Genomic DNA, 13,288 nt, shown 5'->3' with positions numbered 1-13,288 from the left:
GAAAACGAAGTGTTTGAGAGAGGCGGGGCATAGAGGACCTACAATAATGTACAGTATTTGAAAAATAATGTGTTTTTTGAACATTAAAGCATGTCAACATATTCTGTTACAACAAATACACAAAATAATGATCTTTAAAAAAGCATCATATGACATGTCATTTAAATATAAACATAGGGGAAATGAGCATGCACAATTAAATATCCAATATCAGCAGATATTGTGCATCCCTAAACATTATGTCATAGTCAGAGTTACACACTGGAGATGATGGAGATTTTTGACCATACCTCGAACCTCCAGCTTGCACTCCACTTCATCCTGTCCTAGGTCATTGATGGCTCTGCATGTATACTTCCCTCCATCAAACAAGCTGGGCTTACGGATGTTTAAAGTCAGCACACCCTGGTTATTCTGCATGAGATACTTTGGATTCTCTCCAATAATCATCTTATTTTTCATCCATATAATCTTTGGCTGGGAGGAGAACAAAAGAGAATAAGAAAGAGAGTGCATTGTTGCTTAATGGGCTTAAAAGCGACTGCATGAGTAAATGGGGTTTTTTATAATCAGGCACTATACCAACACTTACTTTTGGGTGCCCACGGACAGCACAGCTGATGGCAGCGCTGTAACCTGCGATAACAGACCTGTCCACGAGAGGTGTGATGAACTTAGGAGAGCTGCACATATCTTTTTCCTTGTAGGGTTGCTGTTTTTGTTTAAGACCTAAGAAAGAAAAAGGAAATGGATTACACATTACAAGTATCGCTTCAGAAGAGACACTTGGCCAATAATCTTCATGTAAAACAACATTCAGTGTTTCAAGATGAATTTTTAAACCATCAGTATGTAATGTAGGTACCAGTTTTGGTGATGGCAGCTGTGTTTTTGCTGATGCCAGCATCATCACTCATGCCACAGATGTTCTCGCTGAACACACGGAAGGTGTACTCGTTCCCCATCACCAGATCAGACACGGTACAACTAGGTCTGCGATTGTGTTCAAGAACCATGAACCACTCCTAACATGTGAATGAGTGAAAGACAGATTTGTAGTTAAACAGCCATACAAATAAAGAACATCTGCTGTTTTTGGCCTTGTAGATACAAACTTAGATACAAAACTTTCTCTATTCACTATTGGTTAGGATATCCCCTGAAGTTGATGTGTTTCCTGTGCTACTTCTTTTTAAAAATACTTAAAATAAAATTAAAAAATATATAAAAATAAAATGTATTTGAGAATAAGAACACAAATGTTGCTTTGTCAATAAATGTAATATTTTTACATATATAATATTTTATTTTTCAAGATATAAGGTATTAATTATTTATCCATACTTTAGGCTACATACAACCATTCAGGTGTGTTTATTTATTGATTTGAAGCATATAACAGCCAGAAATATTTGGTGTAGGTTAGTCAAAATTAGACTACAAGTTCGGTAAACCATTCCTCATGGTGTTAACTTTGTGCAGAAGGAGAGGAAAACGATCCTCTAAACTGTTGTAAACACACAAACCACTATAATGGCATTGCATGTTATAGCATTAAGATTAGATAAGTGTTATATTATAAGATAAGTGTTCACATACTGTTGGCCAATACAGGAGGTAGCTGGTTTACCTTGGTTTTCAAGTCAGCCTTTTGGATGGTATAGCCAGTGATCTCACAGTTGCCATTATCTTTTGGAGGCTTCCACTCCAAAGCAGCATTGAAACCCCAAACATCAGTTACAGTGGCAGCAATTGGAGGCCCAGGCTTGTCTGTGAGAACGGGAAGGAAAGGAAAAGAAAAAAAAGACTGTAGGTATTACTGTAGAGCTTGACACCAATACACTGTCCTAATTTTAACCAAGAGACTAATTAACGTGCGCTAAACGGAGAAGAGTCTACAAGTGAGTGAGCAGAGGAATGATAAGAACGAAAGAGGGAGAAAATGAGGGAGAAGAGTAAAAGAGGGTGAGCACATGAGCGTGAGGTAAGGATAGTGAGATCAAGCTAAAAAAAAAAAGAAAAAAGATTGAAAGCGAGAGAGTTGGAGTTTGCGGCTGGGAGCAGTTGGCATTAATCCTGGGCAGGCTGCTGGGATGCTGGCAGCAAACTGTGACTAAATGGCTGTCTGGCTCATCTGAAGGGTTTTTGCACTCTCATTAGTTTACCTCCCAGCGGGAACACAGAGTGAGTGTCCCCTAATCCTATCCTAATCCCGTTCAACACCAGGAATAATCCAAAGAACACCCCGCAAAATAATCCCTGCAAGCGAACTGACCTATGACATCCTCGATTTTGGTGAAAGAGTAAGTGTTTAATATGAAACCTTTCTGACAGTTTAGGAGTTGGAAATTCAGCATCACTTCTGAAAGTGATCCTCAAACACTTTCCACGGGTTAACAAAATTAACCTGACTCACACTTCACTTCGCAGTGAAATTAACCTTTTGAACTGTGCAGTTTAATCCTTTAATTTTATGTCATCGCTGTGATTGCCCTAGTGATGTCTATAATCTCCACAAATGAATCTGTAGCATCTTCAACACCCTTAAATAAACTTTAAAAACTGGGAATCGCTCACCTAGATTTTTTTTTCCACATATATTTTTCTAGACTGTTAGCAAGGTAAAACTCTCTATCTTTAAATTCACATTTATATTATCATTAATCCATTGCCGGTATATCCATACACATCGTGACGGATGTCTTTGGCCAACGCATCACATCTCCTGCTGTTTTTGAGCATCCTGCCATGAGTGTTGCATTTTTATGATAGCATGTCAAGTTGGAAAAAAACATTTCATAGAGACACAGCCTGTTCAAGGTCTTATCCTGATCCTGTTCCACTTTTTCATCTCCTTACACTTCCTGTTTCTCCCCAAATGGTCTTATCAAAACAAAATGATCAAAATGTAAAATTCTTAAAAAAAAAAAAAATCGTATCACAAGATCCCTGCATTCTGTTCTAATTGGTTACACAGTACAAGAACAAGTCTAATGTAAAGGCCCCCTAAGAAGTGTGTTCTGAATGCTAAACCAGCTTAAATATACATGGCTTTCAGTTAAGACTTGTTAGTCAATCTAATAATTCAGGCAAACCACGACTCTGTAACTCTTGAATTTGAAATTATGTTGTTGTGCATATCCCAACCAAATCATTTTGTTGACACTAACCTACAATCTGGATCTCGAGAGTGACTTTGTCCTCCATGTTCTCAATCTGCACGGAAAGGGTGTACTGGCCAGAGTGCTCTCTGGCCGCCTGCCTGATGAACAGGATGGTGTCCACATCACTTGTGCGGATATTCACCAGCTTGGTGTCTAGAGGTGCGCCATCCTTGAGCCAGGTCACCACCGGACGCGGTTTGCCCTGATAGCAGATGACATGGTGTAAGTCGATAATTTGAGCTGCTGCAAAGACCAGCGACTGAACAAAAAAGTAGCACTACACAAGTACAGAGCAGAAGAAAGTACGTGCATGACTGACCTGGAAGGGAATGACAAGGTTGACCTTCTCACCCACTCGTTTGATGTACTTAGTCCTAAGCTGCCGAGGGAGGCGGATTTTAGGACGCTCTGAGAGAGGAGATTGAGAGAGGAAAAAGACAGAAGAAAACATGCTGAAAATGACAACAGACAGTGGGGTGTTTTATACTTCATGTTCAATGCGTCACAGACAAGTGTGTTGTGTCAAATCTGCATTGGAGTAGTTAAAAGTAGTTAAAATTGAAATTCTGTCATCACTTACTCAAGAAGATATGTGGAAAAATGTCCACACAATGAAAGTTAGTGAGGTCCAATGTTGTTTTGTTGTGTTCATTTTTTGGAAGATACTGTTTTTTTATTTTAAAAACTAAAATTTTAATTATTTAAAAAAAGTAATTTTTTAAATATTTTAAAAGTGTATATTGAGTTTTCAGGAATTTGAAATGAACTAAATTCCATGAACTTCCAATTTGATTCCTAAGAATGTGTTGTATGTTGTTCGTGTGCAAGTATGCATGTGTGCGAGTCTCACCGACAATCTCCCGAATGGTGACCGCTTGCGCCATCACAGCCGGAGGGCTACGACCAGCGATGTTCACAGCTGTCACCCTGAACAGCATCTTCTCTCCAACGGGCAGCCCTCTGACCCTGTAACTATTCTTCTCAACAGGGGTCTCGTTGGCCTGCACCCACTCAGTGGCTATGAGTTCCACCAGGAGCAAAGTAAGCAGCAAACCGACAAGATATGTAAACGTCAAAAAATGATCAAAAACGATTACTTCACTGTGATATTTTGAAACTGAGACGGCACTCTATGTCAGCTCTATAGCAAAGGCCACCGTGTGCCTCACCTCCCTCAACGCAATATTCAATGATGTACCCATCAATGCCACCAGCTCCAATTCTTTCTGGGGGAAGCCATTTTAGAGCACAGGTACCATCTGTAACATCTTCCACGGTCAGGCGTGTTGGTTCACTAGTTGGTGCTATGAAAGAGCAGGAAAACCAAGAGAATGAATGCTGAATGAATTGAAATGAACTGAACAGAAGAAGTAAAATAAACTGATAAGTTATAGCAGACAGTCTAATGAGGAACTAACCAATGGGCATGAAGGGTTTGGAGCTGGCGCTGGGTTGGGAGATGCCAATACCGTTAACAGCAAATACCCTCATCTCATATAACACACCCTCAATCATCTTCTTAGCCTCATATGTTGTGGACTCATAAATATCAAAGTTCAGCCTTGTCCATCTGGAAGAACCCTTCTTCTTTCTCTCCATTAGGTAACCTTGAAAGTACACCAATATTTTAAGTGGTATCCCACACATGTATCAATATAATCCGTAACCTAATTAAATATTTTATTCAAAAAAGCAAAACTGACAACATACTGACAAAATATTACAAGGATGTACTATTGGACGTCAAGGATGTCAAGTTCGAGACAAACACGTGGCGAGGATCTGTTTTACCTTTCACAGGAACTCCACCATCAAATTTGGGTGGATCCCACTGGATGGAAGCACTGTCCTCACCCACTGCAGTGCATTTCACATTCTCAGGTGGATCAGGCACATCTGAACACAGCACAGAAAAAGTGCCGGCGTGAAGAGTTGTAATGAAGAGATTTGACAAAACAGCTAATAAGCACAGAAAGAGAGGGTTGCAGATGGTTAACATGCATAAACTCACCAACGATCTTAACCATGACATCAGCCTTGTCCTCTCCTGCTGGGTTTGTTACAGTGATATGATAGAGGCCCTCGTCGGATCTTTCTGCCCCTTCAATAACAAAGTAGCTCAGGTTCTTCCTGGTCTCCACTCTCACACGCCCTTCAGCTTCAGAGATCTCCTGCATCATACAAACGTCGTGCTTTGAATCAAGCAAGCTGATATACTGGAGATTTCATATTGATTTTTGATAAACTTGAGAATATTTTCCTGCTGGAAAGACCAGCATGAATTTCCATGCTGGTTTTGTGTTGGTCTAGGTGTTCACCAGCAAAATCTGAGTCACTGGGCTCACCAGCATGGTCCTTCTGGGTAAGCTGGTTGACTCTTGATGGTTAAGGTAGGGTGGTAGAGACACAATTCAAAATACAACATATGCTGGTGACCAGCACTGCTGGGCTTTTCAGCAGGGTTTTCTCACTGAATCTAATATGAAAACAAGCCCATATGTGTTGTTGGCTTTGCATAAGATGAGAGTATGTGACAATCTGCCAGCAAGCTCTCACCGTATCTCCTTTTTTCCAGCACACAGTGGGAGGGGGCTCCCCTGTAATGTCAACATCAAACCGGAGCTTGTTTCCTGCAACGACGATAATGGTGTTTTTGTTGACAAAGCTGCCAGTGGTGTCCAGGTGGATTTTGGGTGGTTCTGGATGATAAAAGAAAGAATTGTGGCATTAAAAAAAACTGTCGCCCTTGCACAAACTATATCGTTAGATTTGTCGATGCAGATAAGATATTTACCTTGACGAGGAACATAATCAATCTTGATCTCTGTGGATACAAAATTATAGAGCTAGATGAACGTTGAAATTTAAATTTTGATTTAAAAAAACTCTGATTCTCTCTCTTACCCAAGAAGTTGAGTTTGGCAGAAAGAGAAAGAGCATAACCATCTGGTACAAAGGTGTAATCTCCTGCATCTTCAGGCTTCACATCATCTATCACCAGCTTGTGAGTCCTGAGATACCAGGATTAAAAATGTTACCACATCATAAGAAGTGTATGCCACATTATTTTTACCCAAAAAGCAATGAACACACTACTGAAAGAACACAATTCTTTCAGTAAGAAAGAGCATAATGGATATTTCGACGACTAATCTGTTTTAGCGTCCTGGCATAAAACAATATTGGTGAGGTCAAGGACGAGGAGAGCTTACTTATGCATGAATCGATAAGGGTGGCTGTAAGTGGACCGATATACCTGCCAATGTGTGTCATTTTGATGCGGTTGCTGGGAGTGACCTCCACCCCATCCTTAAACCACTTGCCAGTCACTTTCTCATCTGACACTTCACACTTGAAGACAGCCTGTTCTGCTGCCTTCAGTGTCAGATCAGCTATACTCTGCAAAACCTCCAGTTCCTTCTCTATAATAGAGAAAAAAGAAGAGAAAGAAGGACAATGGGGCAATTAATACTAAAAATAAATACAGAAACATAACTGAAATATCAGCCAAATTGTGGAAGGACTAAGGGAGAATTGTCATTTTACTCTATCAAAAGAAGTACCTTCTACTTCCAGCTCTGCCTTGGACTCCCCCCCACTAGTGTACACATAGTATGTTCCAATGTCCTCTGCGGTTGCCTCATTGATGATGAGCCAGTGCTTTGTCCCATCTTTCTTAAAGCGATACTTTCCATCTCGGCTCAGTTCCACTCCATCCTTCATCCTGAGAGAGATGAAGAGAGACAGAGAAGGACAAAGATGGAATTAATGTTCATAAGAAACTGAGGAAGGCAATCTATGCCAAGATTACTGAAGATAAAATAAGAAAGAGAGTGGAACTAGTACAAAAAAAAACAGGATGGAAAAATGAAGAGCAAGAGAAAAGATAGTTTGTCCAGGCCTTTGATACAGCAGAAAACGATCTTGAAATATACTTATGATACTCATACTGTTTTGAGAAGATTGATTCTACTAGAGTTTTCATCATTTATTTAGCATCTTAAACTTCAAAGTGGAAAAAATAACATTGTGAAGAGTATGAGGATGGACATTTTTTTCCATCTGTTTGTCTGAACTTGAGCAGAAATCTCGAAAAGCACAAGCAGTCACAGACAGTGTTCAGCCACATTACTCATTTAAACAGAGAGAGGTAATGACAGAGAAAAATGCATAATCTAAAACTAAATGTGCCATTTATTACAGGCTAATAGGTTTTTGTGTTTTGTTGACATAACCATAGTAGTTGTTAAATGAGTCATTGTTTTCTGTAATTGTTGGTAATAAATGGAAAACAAAAAAGCAGTCGGATAATTTGCCGTTTAGCCTGTTTAATGTTAATAATGGCTTTTTAATGTTAAATGACAATAATTAGCGATGCTGACCTTGATAGTACTGAAATTAATTTAGTCAGCTAGTGATGTATTAAGTATTTTAATTTGTACAGTTGGTCAATTTATTTGTAGGCCTGTTGCTGACCAATTGGCCAGGTAAGTGACGCCAGCTTGGTCCAGTATCTCACCATTTCACATTGGCTCCCTCATCAGACACTTCAACCTCAAACTCCACCTTCTCCCCAACCACCACATGGATGTCATCCAACATCTTAGTGATGGTGACAGGTGGTTCTGTTCATATAAACACACCAATAAGTGGTTAATATATTCAACAAACAATATATAAAACGAACAACATTTTCATCAAAGTACAGAGGAGCTTCTGGGGCTGATGGCAGCTACAATGCCACATATCCATGAAGAAATAAGACAAAAATGATACAAGAACAAAAACAAGACAGAAAAAAAAGACAGATGCAGAGACTTGGCTCAAAAAAAAAAAACATGGCTCAAGTAAAAAGAAAGGTAAGGACGGACAGCATAGACAGAGTTTTAAAATAATCAATAGGCAGATGGCTTCCACTCAGGGACAGTCAGGACACAGGACAGCTACTGATAAGCAGACAGAACAAATGAATTTACAAAAAGGGGTTTGCTAATGATGCCAGTGATTATGACGATGAAGATGGTGATGACGATAATGACAGTGTACCTTGGACGAAGACCTCAGTGAAACTCTTCTCCTCTCCAACCACACATTCATACGCGGCATCATCAGCGAGGGTGCACTTGTTAATAGTGAGCTTACGGATACCACCCACACTCTCAAAGATATATCTAACAGAAAGATAGAAATTCAGCACAAACCTCATGTAAGGCATCGAGCATCAACCATCAATAGCGGTCATCAATGATGACCAGTGCACCTCTCAAAGTGCTATATGCAAGACTATTTATTCCAGTACTTTTGAACACAAACACAAAGGATCATACTTGGCTGAAGGTTTGATCTCCTGTCCATTTCTCAGCCATCTAACTTGAGCATTGGGGTCAGACAGCTCCACATTAAGATGTATTTTCTTTCCTTTCTCCACAGAGTAAGCAGGACCCAACTTCTTTAGGAAAGCTTAAAACAGAAGCAGCACTAACATATTCAATCCATTACAATACTCGCCCGCCAATTCCAAATCTATTTTGCTTGGTTTATTAACAAAATTGCATATTAGGGTTGGATTCGAACCCTTAGTATGTATGTATGTATGTATGTATGTGTGTGTGAGGAACCATGACTTGGTACATTCGTCATGTGTCTCACCATCGCTCTTTTTGGGCTCCACCTTCTTCATCTTCTTAAGTCTTTTGAGCAGGCCCCTGAGATCAGTGATGCCATACTGAAAGGCGATCTTCTCATAGTCACATGGCTTGGCATTTTTCAGGATCTCCCACACATCCACATCAATCTCAGGCTCCTCCTTCTGCTTCCTCTCTCTGAGGTACATGGAATCCAAAAATATGGTTAATCTTCATATTTGGTTGAGATTGACTGTTTTTATGTTGAGTCCTAGGGACCCCAGTGATGTTGTGTTTCCTTCAAATTCTAACGTTTCTATGACCTACTCAAAACCAAGTATGCAGATATTAATGAAGCTGCTCTGTTGTATCATGAAAGATGCATGCGTATTTTAGAAATTTGACATCCAAATTTTTCAGACCCCAGACAGAACTAATGGTTAAGGTTAAAACCTATATTAAACTTCTACAGTGAATAAATGACACCATTAATTATAATAAGGCAGTGATTACTATGTATGCAATTTGAAGAAAGCATGATGGTCAAAGTGAAAGTGAAGAACTCCAACATAAAGTAAACAGGGTAAGAAGAAAAAAAAACATGGAGGGTGTAGAACATCTTCCAAACCTTTTCTTGAGTAAACCACTGAAGTCCAGTTCACCTGCATCCTCTCCTGCATCTCCCCTACAGATGACAGAAGGTAATTGAACAAGAAAATGAAAAATAAACAATTAGGAGTACATCATGTTTATAATAAATACAGTTTACTGTATACTAGAAACTCACATAACAGACGCTTACTGTTACACACTCTTAAAAATAAAGTTTCTTGTCATCTATGGCTTCACGAAGAAAAACCTTGAACATCCATGGAACCTTTCCATTGCACGAAAGTTTTCGTTAGATTATTAAAATGAGCTTCACAAAAAAAAAAAAAAAAGGCATCACTGTGAATAACCCCTTTTGGAACCTTACCTGAATTTATCAAGGATACATGCAGCATCTAAACGGACATTTACATTGATGAATTTGGCAGACAGTTTTGTCTGAAATGACTAACATTGCATTGAAGATATACATTTTATTAGTTCATGCATTCCCTGGGAGTCAAACCTATGACCTTGGTATTGCTAGTATAATGTTCTACTGTTTGAGGAGCCTGGCTCAGTCCTAGGGCTAAACATTGACCTCCCGGAGCTGGACCTGGAGCCAAACTCTCAGACACATCTCTCAATCAGTCCATGAGATTATTACTGCTCAGAAGAGCAGCTTCTGGCAACAGACAGCTCCCTCAATGATATGCAAGAGTGTCATATAATCTTGCTTGTATGAACATGAGAAGCATGAGCCGCTAAATCTGTGTATACACTTACAGCAACATCTAAACATAAAGTCAAACTGACAATATGAATAAAAATCCTTCCAAACAAAGACCATAAATATCTTAGGAGTGTGTTAAAACAATGTGACATCAAGACATCTACCAGTTACTAATGAGTAAGAGACACAGACACACAAACAAACTTACGATCGTTTGAACGCCTCCAAAATGTTTGTTTGCTGTGTCTCTTCAGCAGCTGAAGGAGCAGATGAAATACATGATGATGAGATGATGAGAAACTGTGAGTGTTTGATTTGCTCCACAATCTGATTACTATCACAGCCAATAAATGTGCCATGCTGATTTACTGAGTGCTTTGAAACTAACAAGAGAGGATCTAATCAGCAAAATACCTACTGAATAATGAATCAGCTCTAGACTTACAGTAACGTTAGCACACACACACACACCAGGCGTGTGTTAACTGACTTTAATCATCTGAAAACTACATTAAATGCATTATAAATGTCCTACATAAGGTGTTTCAAACTCTAATTACTAGCCAGATTCAGTGATCACACGAAAATTTGTGAATCTATTTGTAATCAGATTCTGTAAAAAGGTTCTTTTAATTTACCCATAATTGCATTATGTCCTACCTTCGACGGAGATATCAAAAGTGCAGCTGTCACACTTGTCTTTGGAAGTGACCTCACAACGATAACCTCCTGCATCTCCATCCACAACCTTAACAATGGTCAGCTCATAGGTGTATATCTGGCATCAAGAAATATAAATGTTAACTCTGATCTGTAATGAACAAATCTCAAATAAAGCACACTGTTTTTCACACACCTTGGTGTTCCTATCGTAGCTTTCTTTGAACTGCAGGTGTTTTCCAGCCTTGCTGCCTAGATCCATCCATTTCCCCTTCAACCACTTCATAGTAGGCTTCCTCAGCATCTGAGAGGAGTCCACCTTAGCCACAAACGTGACGTTTTTCCCTGTTACAAATAAAATGATATGAATAAACACTGCTGAGCTTTCGATATAGCATTATTTATGTGAATATATTAAGCAATATCACACAAGCAAGAGTGCTATTGTTATGAATATAGGATATTTTTAGCACAGTTGTGTTTCTGATATTGGTTGCATTCTTACAGTTCAAATTAAAAAAGCAGGATCTGCACTCACTTGCATATTTCTTAATGATTCATTGATTTTTTATTATACAAAAAGCACAAACATTTGATTTATTTTTGCTTTTAGTATAATAAAAAAAACATAAATCATTAAGAAGTATGCAAGTGAGAGTAGATCCTGCTTTTTTCATTTGAAGTTATTAGGATTTTTTTTTATCTACGCACCCAAAGTGTTGGTTGAGTGCAGTGATTTACCATCTTTTTGATTACAACAGTTCAATAAATAAGAAGTTACATTATAGCCACAATGTTGCCAGTTACCTTGTGTATTGTTTCTCCATCAATGGAATTATTTCCATAATAAGCCAATGATGATTAACTGTTGCACATCTCTGAGCAACACACAATGGTAGCATTTGGTTCCAGAATGAACTGGTGTTTATGATTTGTTTATGAGTAAATTTGCTTGTTTCATTCCTGAACAAACCAGTGTTTTGAAGGAATTTATTGAATGAATCAATCAATGACCCACTCATAATGACAAGCGCTTGCTTCATTCCTGAACAAATCAGTGTTTTGAACGAATTGGTTAAGTAAATGATTCAATGACTCATTCATAAACACAAACATTCTTACCATTCTTAATGAATCAGTGTTCTGAACAAATTGACTGAAAGAATGATATAAAAACAGTCACCACCTACTGGTGTAACAATTTAATCTGCAGAAGGAGTCACTAAAAACCCACTACTAATGCGCAGACTAAGAGCCTTGAAAGAAATAATACAGCACACAAATCTTGGAGGGAATTCAGCAGTGCAGCTGCGGACAGTTCAGAATCTCACCTTTAATGGCAGTGACAGTCTGAGGCTTCTCCACAAACAGGCCACTTATCTGAGACATCTGAGGCTCTTCTCCTGGGACATGTTCTACCGGCAGAGTCAGAGAAACAGTGTAAACTGATATGAACTGCTGAAAGCCCACATTAATGGACATAAAGACAGGCTATAGTCAACCAGGATTGATAACAGTGAATCTTTCATGATATTTACTGTTCATACTCTAAAAAATGCTGGGATGTTTCAACCCAACTTTGGTCAAATATGGACTAACCCAACTTTTGGGTTAAAAATGTAATGTAAAAATTTAACCCAACGGTTGGGTTAGTCCATATTTGACCCAAAGTTGGGTTGAAACAACCCAGCATTTTTTAGATTGATATTGGCATGTGAGCAGCCTGGGGTAAAGCTTCCTTAAAACATTTAGCACCATCTAACAAAACACTATTTGTGTTAAAACCTTAACACCATCTCACAAACTATTGACTATTGACTGTCACCTTTCAACCCTTCCAGATCTATAAACTTATAGTTCACTCAAAAATAAAAATTCTGTCTTTTTTTTTTGTTCACCCTCATGTCTTTCCAAACTAGGGTAACACTTTAGAATAATGGTCCGTTGTTAACAAGTAACTATGCAGGAAGTAATAGGTAGTACTACATTAACACTTAACTTAACACTATTAACTAATAGAGAAGCGAGATTAACAAAGCAGTAAGTAGTAGCAAATTTAGGACAACGGTAGTTCCTTATTAGATATTTGATAATTATTAAATAGAAATATCCTCATTGAGAACTACTTGTGAACTATGACCAATTAATAAAGAATAACCAATTAATTACTAATCACAACAGTAACGTCTTAAAAGTGAACAATCGGGTTCTTTGTGGAAACTAATTTATGAATTTGATATCCCCCTAATAAGTTGGCTACATTTTAAAATTGTGACTACTACTCTTACCAAAGAATGGATGTTCAAACTTAAACATAGAATAATAATAAAAATGAAAATTAATTTAAAAATGGTTAATAATTAAGAAGTGATGCTGACAAGCTCATGATTGAATTAGTTCACAATTATGATCTCTGCTTCGTGTCAGTTCAGTATCAATGTATCCCACTCCAAAAGACCTACTGGTAAAATATCACTAGTGCTTCACACAAATGTATGACTGTACAGTATGTCAGATAT

At 38.4% G+C, this 13,288-nt stretch overlaps 1 protein-coding gene across 1 annotated transcript in view; it reads right to left on the bottom strand.

The window, feature by feature from the left end:
• LOC107680879 (myosin-binding protein C, fast-type-like) overlaps positions 1 to 13,288 on the bottom strand; it is a 35,863-nt gene that overhangs the window by 5,022 nt on the left and 17,553 nt on the right. Inside the window, exons 7-31 of the mRNA XM_016476950.1 lie at positions 12,101 to 12,184; positions 10,966 to 11,114; positions 10,770 to 10,887; positions 10,318 to 10,366; positions 9,417 to 9,473; positions 8,814 to 8,986; positions 8,492 to 8,624; positions 8,211 to 8,335; positions 7,684 to 7,789; positions 6,728 to 6,888; positions 6,421 to 6,586; positions 6,069 to 6,175; positions 5,959 to 5,988; positions 5,721 to 5,863; positions 5,176 to 5,335; positions 4,956 to 5,060; positions 4,583 to 4,771; positions 4,334 to 4,468; positions 4,015 to 4,182; positions 3,484 to 3,572; positions 3,171 to 3,366; positions 1,631 to 1,770; positions 866 to 1,025; positions 593 to 729; positions 291 to 477 (exon numbers count right to left, since the gene is read on the bottom strand). Coding sequence (XP_016332436.1) covers positions 291 to 477; positions 593 to 729; positions 866 to 1,025; positions 1,631 to 1,770; positions 3,171 to 3,366; positions 3,484 to 3,572; positions 4,015 to 4,182; positions 4,334 to 4,468; positions 4,583 to 4,771; positions 4,956 to 5,060; positions 5,176 to 5,335; positions 5,721 to 5,863; positions 5,959 to 5,988; positions 6,069 to 6,175; positions 6,421 to 6,586; positions 6,728 to 6,888; positions 7,684 to 7,789; positions 8,211 to 8,335; positions 8,492 to 8,624; positions 8,814 to 8,986; positions 9,417 to 9,473; positions 10,318 to 10,366; positions 10,770 to 10,887; positions 10,966 to 11,114; positions 12,101 to 12,184 — 3,267 coding nt within the window. The remainder of the gene's footprint in view (positions 1 to 290; positions 478 to 592; positions 730 to 865; positions 1,026 to 1,630; positions 1,771 to 3,170; positions 3,367 to 3,483; positions 3,573 to 4,014; positions 4,183 to 4,333; positions 4,469 to 4,582; positions 4,772 to 4,955; positions 5,061 to 5,175; positions 5,336 to 5,720; positions 5,864 to 5,958; positions 5,989 to 6,068; positions 6,176 to 6,420; positions 6,587 to 6,727; positions 6,889 to 7,683; positions 7,790 to 8,210; positions 8,336 to 8,491; positions 8,625 to 8,813; positions 8,987 to 9,416; positions 9,474 to 10,317; positions 10,367 to 10,769; positions 10,888 to 10,965; positions 11,115 to 12,100; positions 12,185 to 13,288) is intronic.

This window comes from Sinocyclocheilus anshuiensis, unplaced genomic scaffold (genome assembly GCF_001515605.1).
Source record: "Sinocyclocheilus anshuiensis isolate Anshui unplaced genomic scaffold, SAMN03320099.WGS_v1.1 scaffold1230, whole genome shotgun sequence".
Classification (NCBI taxonomy): domain Eukaryota; kingdom Metazoa; phylum Chordata; class Actinopteri; order Cypriniformes; family Cyprinidae; genus Sinocyclocheilus; species Sinocyclocheilus anshuiensis.
This window is presented reverse-complemented; position numbering and strand designations above follow the sequence as displayed.